This window comes from Hippocampus comes, unplaced genomic scaffold, assembly GCF_001891065.2.
Source record: "Hippocampus comes isolate QL1 unplaced genomic scaffold, H_comes_QL1_v1.1 scaffold248, whole genome shotgun sequence".
NCBI lineage: Eukaryota > Metazoa > Chordata > Actinopteri > Syngnathiformes > Syngnathidae > Hippocampus > Hippocampus comes.
The window spans coordinates 644,706-659,375 of NW_017806277.1; the positions used below are offsets into that span (position 1 = coordinate 644,706).

At 42.1% G+C, this 14,670-nt stretch overlaps 1 protein-coding gene across 1 annotated transcript; it reads left to right on the plus strand.

The window, feature by feature from the left end:
* The first annotated feature begins 6,709 nt into the window (after positions 1–6,709).
* Positions 6,710–11,629, plus strand: crx (cone-rod homeobox). Its single transcript, XM_019857699.1, has 3 exons — positions 6,710–7,116; positions 8,460–8,611; positions 9,230–11,629. The coding sequence occupies exons 1-3, from the start codon at positions 7,020–7,022 to the stop codon at positions 9,866–9,868; spliced, it is 888 nt and encodes a 295-aa protein (XP_019713258.1). The 5' UTR covers positions 6,710–7,019; the 3' UTR covers positions 9,869–11,629.
* The last annotated feature ends 3,041 nt before the right edge of the window (positions 11,630–14,670 follow it).

Genomic DNA, 14,670 nt, shown 5'->3' on the forward strand with positions numbered 1-14,670 from the left:
TATAAATCAACAATATAGCTAGTATAACATATTTGCCGAGACTGGAGCTCAGTGCAAAATGTGAACATGGTTTTGCACCACAAATTGTATCGGCACTGGCATTATGATAATTTGGGGCATCATAACTTTATTTGTATGTGTACCATGAACGCAATTTTTGCTTATCTAAGTTTGGTCAGACTCGCAAGAGAAATTCAAGATCTGACACCACCAAACGTTTATGATTAATAACCAACCAATTGACAGTCAGAGATGGCAACTGAGTGTTTTCTAATCATTTGTGTATTTATTGTGTTTGGTGCATTGCTCATGTACAAACACGTGTTCAGTGTTTTATACGATAAAAAGTTTGTTTGAGACATTTTGAAAGATGCCCTGACATAATGCATTTTTTTTTCCATACTGTTTTTCGCAATTCAAAATGACTCTGTGACCTTTTTTAAGTGTGACATGCATGCACTTGCTTTCTGAGTCTACAAATTCGCATGGACATTGATTGGTCCCTCTATACCAGTGGTTCTTAACCTTGTTGGAGGTACTGAACCCAACCAGTTCAAATGCACATTCACCGAACCATTAGTGAAAAATAAAAATAAATTTTTTTACAAATTCAAGACATAAAAAACACATTTATTAAAAACAGAAAAAAGTAAATAATTTTTTTTTTAACTGTGCGAAAAAAGGAACTAAATTTCCCGCAGCACTGATTGGACAAGCAATGTAATGTGATCATCTGCATGTCATAACTAATTGACATGTTGAATCAGGGTGTGTCTTAACCTCCATGGCAGAGGCTCCGTTGAACCCCTGAGACCGATTCACCGAACCCCTAGAGTTCGATCGAACCCAGGTTAAGAACCACTGCTCTATATTCAACCCTTTTAGGGACAGCGGTTACTACAGTGGACAGCTGATCATCTTATCAGGTTGCAGGGTGCATGAAAGGGTTAATATACATATACATCGAGACCCACTCATTTGTGGGGACTGCTCAGTACCCATCAGTTAGCCTGCTGTGCAGCCGTGAAACTGCGCGACACGGAGATGGGAAAAAATTCTTGCAGGGAGACAGGGCTGTCACCTTACCATGGCCGCCCGAGGGGGCATTTTTGCTTGGTAAAATTGTGCCAACGGTTTACAAAATTTCAGTGGAGCCAGCGCAATGAATAGACATGTCAGCCACGAGACGCCCGCATATCATCGTCATGTGTAAGTCATTTCGGCTCATGAACTAACCAATCAAAGGAAAGCTGTTTACATATTATATTAAGGAGAAGAGAGACCCAGTCGGAGTAAAGATTGTTGACATAGTGAATATTTCTTTATATTCATGATAAAATGATTCCAATTAATTTTTTTAAAAAGTATACTACATGCATATATTTGACTCTTTGACCTTTTGGCAAGCCACTTAAGAGTGCCAGGCATGTGGTACCTGTTGAAGATTTGCTTAAAGAGGAAGCCATTTCCTGTAGCCCAGCACTTGGCCAAGTACAACCCGAGGACCATCCGACCCGCCCATGGCCTCTTAATAATTGGCTGACAACCGGTTCAAGGTGTACCCGATGTCATTTTCAGTTAAACAGAAAGTGGCAAAATGGCCGTCCCCTGTCATGGCCCAATCCAGGTGGATTTTGCTGCTTAATATACATTTCATAAATGCAACATTAATCAGAATGCCATGTTTAGAGTAGTGGAGGCGCAGAGAACATATTATTGGAAAAAAAATGTTTGGGTTGACTACCCCTTTAAGAACTGCGGTACAAATGTTTACATTAGAGGGGAGCATCTTCTGTCCCCCAATGAGTTTCCGTCTGTTTTACAGGCTGACCCATGCAGTCCCAACCCATCACCTCGACAGTGGCAGTGACACGGCATCGAGAACACACACGCACGCACGCACGCACGCACGCACGCACGCACGCACGCACGCACGCACGCACGCACGCACGCACACACACACACACACACACACACACACACACACACACACACACACACACACACACACAGAGAGACGCCTGTGGGATCAAAAGGTGTACAACACTGTTTTATTTGATATTTTTTTTCCTGTATTTGGTGGTGTGTCAGCTGTGCGGCACCTATGTGTGATGTAGTACCGGTAAATCCGCTCTTGAAGCAGTTTGGCTGTCGCTGACGACTTGGACCGACTGGGCGGGCCCGTAGTAGTCTGGCAGAAGCGTAGTGATGTACTGACGATGCCCACCTCTGGTTTACATATTGTTTCATGAACCATGAAAATTTTAAGTGATAAAGCCACGGATTTGTTTGCATTATTGTTGTCATCGAATGTAGGATTTACTGATTGATGTTTACGCCGCACCTGTTTGGTAGAATGTTCTTAAGTCGTCGTAGTTTAATAGACTTTTTGTAAATGAACCCCAATAATGAAAGTTTATTTAAAAAATTGTCCATTTTAATTCATGATTCATATGCCTTTATTTTAGCTTAAGATGAGCTATCAAACAAAAAAAAACATATACATGATGTTGAATCTAATTTTGTTTCGTCGTATAGAGATTAATTTATTGCTTGTGTTTATTAAAGAACACACGGGAAGAGAACCATTAAAAAAATAATCACATATTAACCCTTTCATGCACCAATAATGAAAACCTGTAACCTGATAACATGATGGGTTGTCCACTGTAGTAACCGCTGTCCCTGAAAGGGTTAAATCGCAGTTGGAATATTGAGGGGAAAAAAATTGCAATTACATTGGGGTTTTTTTTTTCATTTTTTTAGCCCAACCATGACAAGTCAGTCCCACTTTGAGCCAATCTCTGGCTCTTTCCCTTTCTCCTGTGGAAATTTTGCAAACGTTTGATTGGATGTTGTTAAAAAAAAAAAAAGATTATACTGCATATTTGATAATGTTGAACTGGACGAGGAAAGGGGGGTTGGGTGGTTGACCAGTATCAGTCCATGTTGAGCTGCTGGTGGCACAGAGGAGATTAACGGAGTGTGCGTGTGTGCGCCGAGTGAGTGATTGGGACTGACAGCGGCCTCTGTATTGCTGGCTGGCCCGCAGATTTAGCCGACCTGCTTTAGACACTCTAATCTGGATTAACTGCAGCAGTGTGTCAGTGGGGACGAGAAGCGGTAGCCCCCCCCCCCTCCCTTCCCCTGGCCCCCCTCTCCCTCCATCTTCTTTTCTGCCCCTTCACCTGTTTCTTTTCTGTCCTTCCATCCTCACCCCTCCCTTTATCTGTACCTGTCCCCCCCCCCTCCTTTCTTTATCCACGCTCGCTCGTACCACAGGCTGGTTTTCATACCTTCCAGAGATATAAATAAATCATGAATTAAAGCCCTTGCTTGCATCATTGCCTGCGTGGTGCTTCTAGTCCATCTCCGGGGGAGGGTATAGTCCAGCAAAGGATTATAGAGCAGCTCCGTCTTCTTCCACACTTGTCCAGGCTGTTCCACTTGTACTTGGTGGTCCTATACAACAGAGTAGACATTGATGCAGAATAGTGATGACAATTTAACCCTTTCACACACCCTGTAACCTGATAACATGAGAAGCTGTCCACTGTAGTAACCGCTGTGCCTGAAAGGATGAAAGTCACTGTGTTTTCCGAATTGTTATTTGACCAATAAAATATCCTCCTCCCCCCCATTCATTTTTTGCCATAGTTCAAGCGTTATTGTTAAAAACTTGAAAAAAAAGGCACACAACAGTACATTCAACATGTCTCAAACAAATTCCCGAGCCTGTTTCCCCGGATTCTTAGCAGAGCTTACAAAACGGCGACAATCCAATGCTTTTTCTTCCTCCGTTGAAATAAAATTGTCCATCTCCCCGGTGCTCTCTTTTCCTTCTTCTTCCATCTTTGCCGTTCACGGCGTTTTACCTTCTTTCAGTCAAAACTCACTCCTTGGTGCACTTGGCTTGGCGATAGTTCTTTTCAGGCTCCGTCCCGGCTTCAGCACTGAATGGATTGCTCAGTCTTTGCTCCCTTTATCTGGTGATAAGAGACTTTTCAGATAAAGCATATTATGATAAATCGAATGAGCTTTGTCGGTTTTGTGCAACCGGGTGTTTGTGGATGTCGGTGATGAGAGAGAGAGAGCACAAGAACGCGGCTGTTGGGTGCAAAACAGAATCTGATGTGACAGCCACATTTGCAGTATGAATCAAAATCTATCACATTTTTTTTCTGGGTTTTGCTGCGGATGCAGTTTGGATATAATATGTCATGCATCCAATGCATTAAGTCATTTCAACTAATGAAGTTGTTGTGGCAGCTAAGACCTTAAAACCAAAATGTAATATTATGCTGTAATCAACATATACATACATACAACATACACATAACATGTATTTGATTTTTTTTTTTTTAATCGGTAATGAGAGTGTTAGTCGCAAAAGGATGTCGACATTTTGTGCAAATGACCATGTTTAGTAACAGAATTATTAATCGACACTACACAATAAGTTTGTAGAACCATGTGATTTTCCGCAGCCAATCAGCAAGGAAGGCAATGATAATATTGCATTATTCTATCGTAAACAGGATTTTTCAAAATTAAACACAATATATTTACAGCAGTCGCCGATGGTGTAGTGGTACATTCACCGAACTTGTGTGCAGGAAGCGTGGGATCGGTTCCCATTCAGTGACGGTGTGGATGTGGGTGTAAATGGTTATTTGTTTTTCCATGTGCCCGGTGACTGACTGGCGACCAGTCCGGGGTGTGGTCTGCCTTTCACCTGAAGTCAGCTGGGATAGACTCAAGCACCACACAGACAAAACAACCATTCGGGCTCACATGCACCCCGAAGGACAATTTAGCGTGTTCCATTAACCTGCCATGCATGTTCTTGGAATGTGGGAGGAAACCGGAGTACCCAAAGAAAACCCACAGAGGCACGTGGAGAACAGGCATACTACACACAGGAAAGCTGGGGTGTGCTAACCATTCACCCACCCTGCCACAAATACTTCCATTATTTATTTATTTATACACAAGTATATGCACAACTTCTAGGGTATAGTTTTGCAGTGCATCGCTAGGTATCATGTCCTCTCCATAAATTACCGTTAAGGGCATTCCGATCATTCCCTTGTTTCTCTTCCAGATTTGATTGAATACTCCTTCCATCTGGTACTTATTCTCTGTTTCGGAGTCGCCTTTACTTTCATCTGCATTTCTTCTATTTCTGCATGCTTACAGCTCTCTTTGTGACATCTCCGAATCAACAAGCCCAATAGCACTTCTTTTTGTAGTCCTCCTGTGTACTTTCTTTCAAACTTTGGTTACCTTCACCCAGGGGCGTCACTAGGTTTGAAGAACAAGGGGGGCTTAGCCCCAAGGGGAACACAGCCCCTGTAGGGGGGTCCGGGGGCATGCCCCCCCGGGAGAAATTTTTTCGACATTCTGTTAAAAATCCATCAATTCCGTGCACTTTGAGAGCAAAATGAAGAGGCTATGAAGAACTACACACATCACATTAGTATCCTCTTTACTATGATGGGGCTTCCTCCCCTGGACTTTAACTGGACTAGATAATAGAAATTATAAAGAGTTCAAAAGTTCAATCTTGGTTGTTCAAGGGAATTAGAAGGATGCCCGATAACATAACCTATATGACAGTAGTCCTATATTCCTCTCTACCAAAATGTATTAATATATGCTTAGCCGCCAGAAGACGATGTATTTTGAGAAGTCTGCCGTGATATGCAATTTAAGTTAGTACAATGAGATGCAAAAGCTTCATCACTTTGGAAAAACACAAGTTTGCTGCTCAATACTTACTGTAAGCTCCGATTGCATTTTGGGAACAGCCTTGCAAGTAAAATTAGCCTTGAGATCTGATAGACTCACCTGTCCAGCAGAGCCCACCCCCGGCTCACTCTCTGTGATTCTTTGGCCTGATTCCTTTCAAATAAATAAATGTATTTATTTTATATTTATTTATTTATTTTATATAGGCCAAAATCTCAATAGGTGTTGCCTCAAAGAGTTGGTGTAATGATTATTTATGTATTTAATAATAAAATGTTGCTTAATTTTTATTAAGCACCACCTTAATTTATCCAAAAGCGAATATCCATGCTGTCGACTCAACCTGACTTTCGGCAATGAACTGTCAGTTGTTGCGTTAGCATTTGATGTGGCGATGGTGACAGACACGTCAAATGCAAACGCAACACCTGTTGCGTTCAGGAAACCTGGGAGATTTAACATTACAATAATGGCAGGTTATCGAAATATAATTTAAAATGGCCACATTACGTTGAATTTGATGCAATATATTAGCAAAAGTACAGGAAAAATAAATAATACTTTTTTTTAAATAATGCAATGAAATTATTTAGGTGGGCTAAAGACATTTTTAGGGAGGCTGAAGCCTCCCTAAAATAGGCCTAATGACGCCCATGCCTTCACCCAGCCCTGGTACAGCCTACTTATTTTATTCTGTTTTTTTTTTTCTTCATTTGTCTCAACATCTTGATCTTCTGGACTGGTGGTACTTCCAATCCGGTAGCATGGCTGGCATTCTTTTTTATGTACTTTACCCTACTGTATTATGGGGAGTTTATTCATTGAGGACTAAATATTTCCACTGAGTTTAAATAAACGAACACAACGTTGCCTGCAACCTGTTGCGTCTGCGCGTGCGTGCGGTGGGCGGGGATAGCCGGAGCCATTTTACGCCCTCTAATTAGCAGCCCACGCGGGGACGAACGTATTCAGTTGAGTATCCTCTCCTCTCGCAATCAAGTGTAATCCGAGGCCGCCACACCTGTGCTGACATCCTCAGAGGAAGAAAAACAAGAACAGTTCGGATGATGCTCGCCGTTCGCCATCTTCCTCCAAATTGACCGTTACAAAGTGAAGTTTTTTTTTCTTCCCTTAAAAAGCGCAGGTTTGGAATCACGGGGATTCAGTGACTTAATTGTCGCCTCAGCTGAGGTCCTCGGCTGTTGCATTGCGTCCATCCCACACGCATAAACAAGAGCGTCGTCGGGATTTAAGAGGCTGCAGTCAAGATGATGTCCTACATAAAACAACCTCATTACACCATGAACGGGTTAAATTTGCCCGGCCCGGGAATGGACGTGCTGCACACAACCGTCGCTTATCCGTGTAAGTAAAAACAATTCCAAAAAAAAAAAACATGATTTTATATCTTTTTAATTGTGCTTCTTTGCTTTTCATTCTCGATTGATGACGTAGCTTTTGCGTAAAAGCCGCGCGTAAATAACCAGAAGCGGTTATTTAAATGTTAGGTTGAGGCGTAATCTTTATGATGGCGATTTAAATATTTGATTGTTTGTACATGTTCATTTTTGTTCTTATTATTATATTGACAAAAGAAATGTTTTTGATTTGTAGGATGTAATATTTTGTCAAATGAAAAATAAAAATAAATAATCACAAGCCCGAGCTGAATATACATATTTAATTTTTAAAACGAAAGTTAATGTTTAAATCTGCTCAACGATAAGAAGCGTTGACTTGGATGAATATATTTTTGATTAAATGTTGTATTGGTATGATGTATGTCTTGACTCAGAAAATAGCCTACTATTTGAACGGAACGGGCAATTGCTTTTTTTTTGTGTGTGTGTGTGTGTGTGTGTGTAGCCCGATTTCAGCGGACAAGTTTTTTTTTTAAATTGTTGTTGTTGTACATTCTTCACGTTTCTTTTGCTTTTTTTTCTACACCACCAAAACAATGTCCCTCTGCGTATTAACCATAAAAACGATTGAGTTAAAACAATTAGATGGCATTAAAATAATAGACAATTAAAATAATAGATCTTTAAATCCTATTTTTATCTTTCGTTTTAAACTTTAACGTGGGTCAATGTGACGTAATTAGAAAAATAATGTCCTGATGTGTAGATCTGCTTTAGACAAACATTCGGGCTGTTATTAAAAGATGAAAAGCAGATTCGATTATCAAATTGTAAATCAGAAAAGCGTTTAATGGGTTTCTATTTCTTCATTCACCCCTGCAGTCAGTTTCCCCGAAGATTCAGTTAAATGTCGCTTGGCATGCGACTGAGACACTCGGCGAGGCCAAATCCTTCTTCTCACGTCTTCCTCACTTGACTCGTTCTGAAACAAATACTCTGAGGCGTTTGGCCGTGGCACCCCGGAGGACAAATAATTGGGACTTTGACTGCGCAAACTAAACTCTAGCGAGTAAAGTTTTTCTCCCTCTCAGGGGGAAACTGACACCGCGGACTTGAATATTTCAGTATAATGAGCAAATACGCGCGAAACGCTCCCCGCAGCAAAGTCAAGATCACTCAAGGAGATTCCCAACTGTCTGTGTGTTTGTTGTCACGCCGATCTGCTTCAGGAAAACAAAGGGAGGGGAGTTGGGTAGGGGGTGGGGGTCAGCGGGCACGTCACGTGACCTTCAAGAAGCTCATCTGTGTGCTGACACCTCCCTTTTTTAAAATCCTTTTTATCTGAAGCCACACCCAGGAAGCAGCGAAGGGAACGGACCACCTTCACCAGAACACAATTGGACATCCTGGAGGCCCTGTTCTCCAAAACCCGATACCCGGACATCTTCATGAGGGAGGAAGTGGCCCTCAAGATCAACCTGCCTGAGTCACGTGTGCAGGTAGAGAGGGGGGGTGGGGGGGTTATAGGTTATAGAGCCAAGATAAAGGTCCGACATTAGCACTTAATCAACATGCCTCCTGAAACGAATTGAATAATTCCAAATAGTCACAGAATATTAGTAATAACATTGTAATTACAGTTTTTAAAAAATATATATTTTCAATTAGGAGTCATTGAAGTAGTCACTGACATAATTTATTTATTAATTTCAATGGAGTCAATTTGAGTCGTTGTTCAGGTTTGTCCTGTGATTTTTTTTTTTTTTTTTGGGCAACCAATCTTTGGTAAAGTCACATTTCCAGTTCCCTGCAACCCTGAACAGGATATTAAGCACTATAGGAAAAGAAGAAATGGATATTTAAGTCGCTTTTTGGTTTCCCCGCTTGCCCTGTACTATGGCCTCCCTCCTTCTTACCATTTCAAAGTCTGTCAGTCATCGGGTATGGGGTTTCCTCGGACTGACATTTGAGCAACAAAACTGATGTAACTTTCTGTGGCTCACTTCACATTACAGTTTTGAAGAGTGTCGTCATTAAAGGGTCCAAAAATACTCCTTAGTGGACTAAGGAGGCAGGAAAGTGCTTCTGTGCCAAACCCTCCTGTTGTCTGTGTCCAGGTGTGGTTCAAGAACCGACGTGCCAAGTGCCGTCAGCAGCAGCAGCAGAGCAGCGGCCAGTCCAAACCCCGCCCCCCCAAGAAGAAGGCCTCTCCAGTCCAGGAGGCCAGCGCCCCCGATCCCGTTCCGAATCCTTCCGACTCCTTCAGCCCCTCATCGGCCCAGTCGGGCTCCGGCCTGGTCCAGAGCTCCGGCACAGGAAACACCTCCGTGTCAATCTGGAGTCCGGCCATATCACCCCTCCCTGACCCGCTGGCCTCCTCCACAGCCCCCTGCATGCAGAGGCCCTCACCTTACCCGATGAGCTACGGCCAGCCGTCGGCCTACGCCCAAGGCTACACCAGCACCACCTCCTACTTCACAGGCCTGGACTGCAGCGCCTACCTGTCCCCCATGCACTCGCAGCTCTCGGGCACCGGGGGCGCTCTCAGCCCCATCACCGTGCCCTCTATGGGGGGCTCCCTAAGCCAATCGCCCGCCTCGCTGTCTTCGCAGGGCTACAGCACCGCCTCCTCCCTTGGCTTCACCTCGGTGGACTGCCTGGACTACAAGGACCAGCAGGCCTGGAAACTGGGGTTCACTACAATGGACTGCCTGGACCATAAGGACCAAAACTCCTGGAAGTTCCAGGTCCTCTAGAAAGCACCACAGGGCAGCGTCCAGTTTGGTTAGTGTGAGGCATGCTGCTTATTTTTCTTTTGTATAAATTTAATTACACTATCAGGCCAGCGTTGTAGGGAACAGGCATCAGGCTAGCGTTGTAGGGAACAGGCACGTGCAAAGAAATTTTTAGGGGGAGATGCTCAAGTTTAAAAAAAAAAAAAAAAAAAAATGGCACCCATTGGCAAAATTCTTTATACAAAAAAAATGCACATATATTTATGTGTTGATTTCTTTTCTGTTATGTTTTGATTTCTGCTCACACAACTAACACAGGTAGAAAGTCTATACTCTACATCCCTTTTCAAATGCCAGGTTTGGTGATATACAAAAATGACATCCAGGCAAATCATTTCCTAATTTTTACACCAACTTTTTAGGGTGGGTCAAGGTGGGCGCCGCAAATCGGCAGGTGCACAATTCTCACACAGGACTCGAAAAAAATGTCCTTAAGATATCAAAACATTGGTGGTGATTGATGACAGAAAGGCAAATATTGTATTTCTTTTTGAAAATATTGATAGAAAGGGCACATTTTTTCCATCCAGAATTTAAGGGCTGATGCTCAAGCACCACTCAGGGTCTGTGCGTGCACGTGCCTGGTAGAGAAGCTCTTTTCCGGCCCGATACATTTGGACAGCAAATGCTGACAGGCTACAAACTGATTTTATAACCACAGGATCAAAAAGCCTTTTTTTTTTTCAGTTTGTAGGAGGCCTGCACATGAAAACAAACTGAGAGAACTCCTTCGTTAACACGGCCGACTCGGCGAGTTAAGGAGCGCTGCAAACGTCTCGACTTTCAATTTCTTTGGATTTCTTTCTTTCATTATATGTTATTTGTTCGCATCGATGTATTCTTGGGCGTTTGTGTTCAGTTCTACGGTGTTTCGCGTTTAGTGTCATCGTCCAAATTCGGTTTGACAATTATGACCTTTCTGTTTTTTTTTTTAGTTGTGTGTCATCTTAAAACGGTTTGTTCCTATTAGGTAGAGGTCAGTATGAACACATCATGTTCCGGTCAGGTCCAAAGCGTCATGTTCGTCATTTCCTCGGTCCGTCTTGGTTATTTTTGTTGATCTGATTCTGGAAGTGTCCCAATCCTCTTAGCCACCCTTCAGCAATGCCCTAAGTGAATTACTTGGGATTATTACCCTATCCTCCTCTCTTTTTGTCTCTGTCACCTCCTCTCCTTCCTTTTCCCAGCTCTCTTGCTTTTTCCCCTACGTACTTCTTGTGTTGCTTTTTTTTTCTTTCCAGTTGCTATTTGTGTGTCTTCTATTTGCATGCCATTTATGACAGTTTCTTGAGTCATCGAACGAAATTCCTTTTCACAGTGGCTCAAACATTTCCCCCCCATATCACTATATGAATCATCCCCTTCTTTCCACCCTTGCCACACTCCTCCTCTGACAATTTGGTAATCCCGCCATGACCTGATTACCGCCACACGAATGTCCAATGCATCCAACAACATGTTTATGTCGCAAATGCCATCCCGTCCAATCCTTCCAACTCTAGATATTCAATGACTTTTAATGCATTTAATTTGCCATGTTTCTAAATCTTGATTGATTTCCATTTCGTTTTATTGTATTGATGCGTAGAGGTGTTATAAATTCATTTTGGATGTGATTTCAAAAAAGAACAAACAAACAAAACAAAAAAAAAAGTACATTAAAATGACGTTGGATGTAATGTTCACATGAATAATAAAACCAGATTATATTTGTTGCTTTTTTTTATGTGGTTTGAATTTTTTTCAGGATGATTTGCAAGAAGAGAAGCGGACGACCAGCACTTCAAAGCACTTTTTTTGCACTCTACATTGACTTAATCCCCGTCTGTGCACAATGTAATCTCTTCCTCCCCCCGCCCCATTCCCCCCTCACTGTGTGGTGTGATTGGTTAATCCCTGCATTTGGGCATCCTGATTGGTTAACCTCTCAGAGAGGGCACATTACATTTGTTTTACCCCCCTACGCGCACACACACACACACACACACGCGCACACACACACACACAAAGAGGGACAGACAGACATTTGTACTGTAATCCCGGGGAGGAGCAGATGTGATGGGGGAGGGGGAGACGCACAGGGCAGAGCGGGACGATATATTTCAGTGTATGTGTGTGTGTGTTTGTGTGTGTGGAAAAAAAAATTACAACTCCACATGATGCAGGAATGATACAAAAAAAAAGATAAAATAATTCTTATCAGACTTTGGCCCTTAAAAACTGCATTTAAAAAAAATATATATATTATTAGTTACGAAATGAGGGACTTTTCTGATCACAAATATGGAGCAAACTAATTTGGTTGTATTTTGTAATCTATTAATTAGGGTTTAGCCTGTCCAATCAACCTCCACCAAATGTTAGGATATTTTAGTTGCGTAAGTATTACATTCATAGCTAGTAAAAATCAGACATTGTTTATGAATCGTGGTTCAACAGAATTATTTTAAAATGCAAACTCATGTAACAGGCCTGGATAAAAAATAAAAATAAAAATGATGGTACCCCTAGAAAAGGCTGAAAATTATTTGACCATAGGGACATGTTTAACCAAGGTGTGTCTTGTAGTTAGCACCAAAGGTGTATTTAAACCTCTAATCCACAAGTGTGTATGAAATTAAATATGGTCCAGAGTAAACCAAGGAAAGTTTTTTCTCAGGAGATTAGAAAGATAATTATACAGATTAATATTAAAGGGAAAGGCTATTAGACCATCTCAGAGGTGCTTGAACGTTCCAGTGACCATATTATTTAGAAATTTAAGATCAATAGGACTGTAGCAAACTGCCCTGAAAATGGCCATCCATCCATCCATTTTCCGTACCTCTTGCTAATGAATTCCTTGAAAACTGCTACAGTCTCTTGTCAAGTCTGACAGACCGAGTCGTTTTATATTTCAGTGCAAAAAAAAAAAAAAAGTCATTTTCCACTTGTCTCGAAAGCGACGGCTCTCTGTTAACTTTGCTTTTCTTCGATACAGTCTCCATTTTAAAATGGGCGAGAAAAGGTCACACAAGGATCATGCAGCTTGGAAATTCAGTGTGGTGTGCTCGGAGAGGCAAAGTACACTTTGAGCGTATTTCAAAATGCTCCCAGGAGCAAGGCCACGAGTCTGTCTGCTGACATCTTACATCCATCCATCCATCCATTTTCCGATCCGCTTATCCTCACAAGGGTCGCAAGGCGTGCTGGAGCCTATCCCAGCTGTCTTCGGTCAGGAGGCGGGGGACACACTGAACCGGTTGCCAATCGCAGGGCACACAGAGGCGAACAGTCATTCGCTCTCACACTCACACATCGGGACAATTTAGAGCGTTCAATCAGCTTGCCATGCATGTTTTTGGAATGTGGGAAGAAACCGTAGTACCTGGAGAAAACCCACGCAGGCCCGGGGAGAACATTCAAACTCCACACAGCGAGGCCCGGAGCTGGAATTGAACCCACAACTTCTGCACTGTGAAAATGGCCAGTGGAGAAAAATTGCTGACAAATTGAAGAGACAGACAATGCAAAAGGTGAAGGTACATCAGTATCAGATTCCACAATCCATCACAGTTTGAGCCAAAGTGGACTACAAGCAGGACACCACTGATGAAAGTAAATAATAAAAAATGGAATTTGCTAAATTGTGTGTTAACAAGAAATAAAGGGGAACTTTTTGAGCAAATCACATCAGCTCTATGTTCAAAGATGCAAAAATGAAGCAGACCGAGAAAAGAACATAGTCCCGATAATGTGAATCATGGAGGAAGCTATGGGGTTACCTTGCTGCATCCGGCACATGGTGTCTTGAATCTGTGCAGGGTACAATGGAATGTCAAGACTATCAAGTCTATTCTCATGCTGTTCGAGCTTGGTTTTAGTCACAGGTCATGGGCTTTGCAACAGAATATTGACCCAAAACACACAGCGAAAAACACCCAAGAATGGCCACAAGCAAAACACTGGACTATTCTGAAGGGACCTTATAGGATTTGCAATCTAAATCCGATTGAAGATCTGTGGAACTATCTGAAACATGCCGTCTGGAGGAAGCCCCATTCACACTCGAGAAAAAACCGGCGCAATTTGATCGTGAAGAGTGGGCCAAAATACCTGCTGAAAGTTGCAGAAGTCTAATTAAAAGTAACAAAAACCGTTTTATTGCAGTAATTGCCTTTAAACTATGTACAACAAAATACTAAGAGTACCATTGTTTTCGCCCAGGCCTGTTTCACGAGTTGCAGTAATTCAGTTTTCTGTGAAACCACAAATCAAAAACAGATTTTTATTGGTTCGTTCATTTTCTTATTTTACAGTTTTTTTCGTCAGGCTCAAGTTATATCTGCGACCACCGGGTTTTCTTCTTTCATTAAGAGAGGTATAGTGGTACTTATAATTATGTCCGCGTGTCGCTCTTTCGTTTTTTTCGTATTTAACCTGAGCTTACACTGCCACCTGCTGGCACTTCCCCCATGTACCGCAACAGTTTTAATTTAGCTAACTTTGCTAACCACGTCACGAAAACTAACGTCGTGGCTTCAGCATTCCAGAAGACAAAATGAAGCAATCCCTTCCTGTTGGCAAACGTAATTTTTTTTAAACATTGACTTTACTTTTTAGTCAGAATTATCGAAAGGCAAGGTATTTAGTCAGCAAGTAACTTTGATTTACAGGATACAAAAATGACTCCACCAGCGATCTGAACACACTGAAGTTCTTGTAACTTACGTACTGTTAGCTAATCATCACATGACAGTGTCACTTGAGCAAAAGAACCAGAC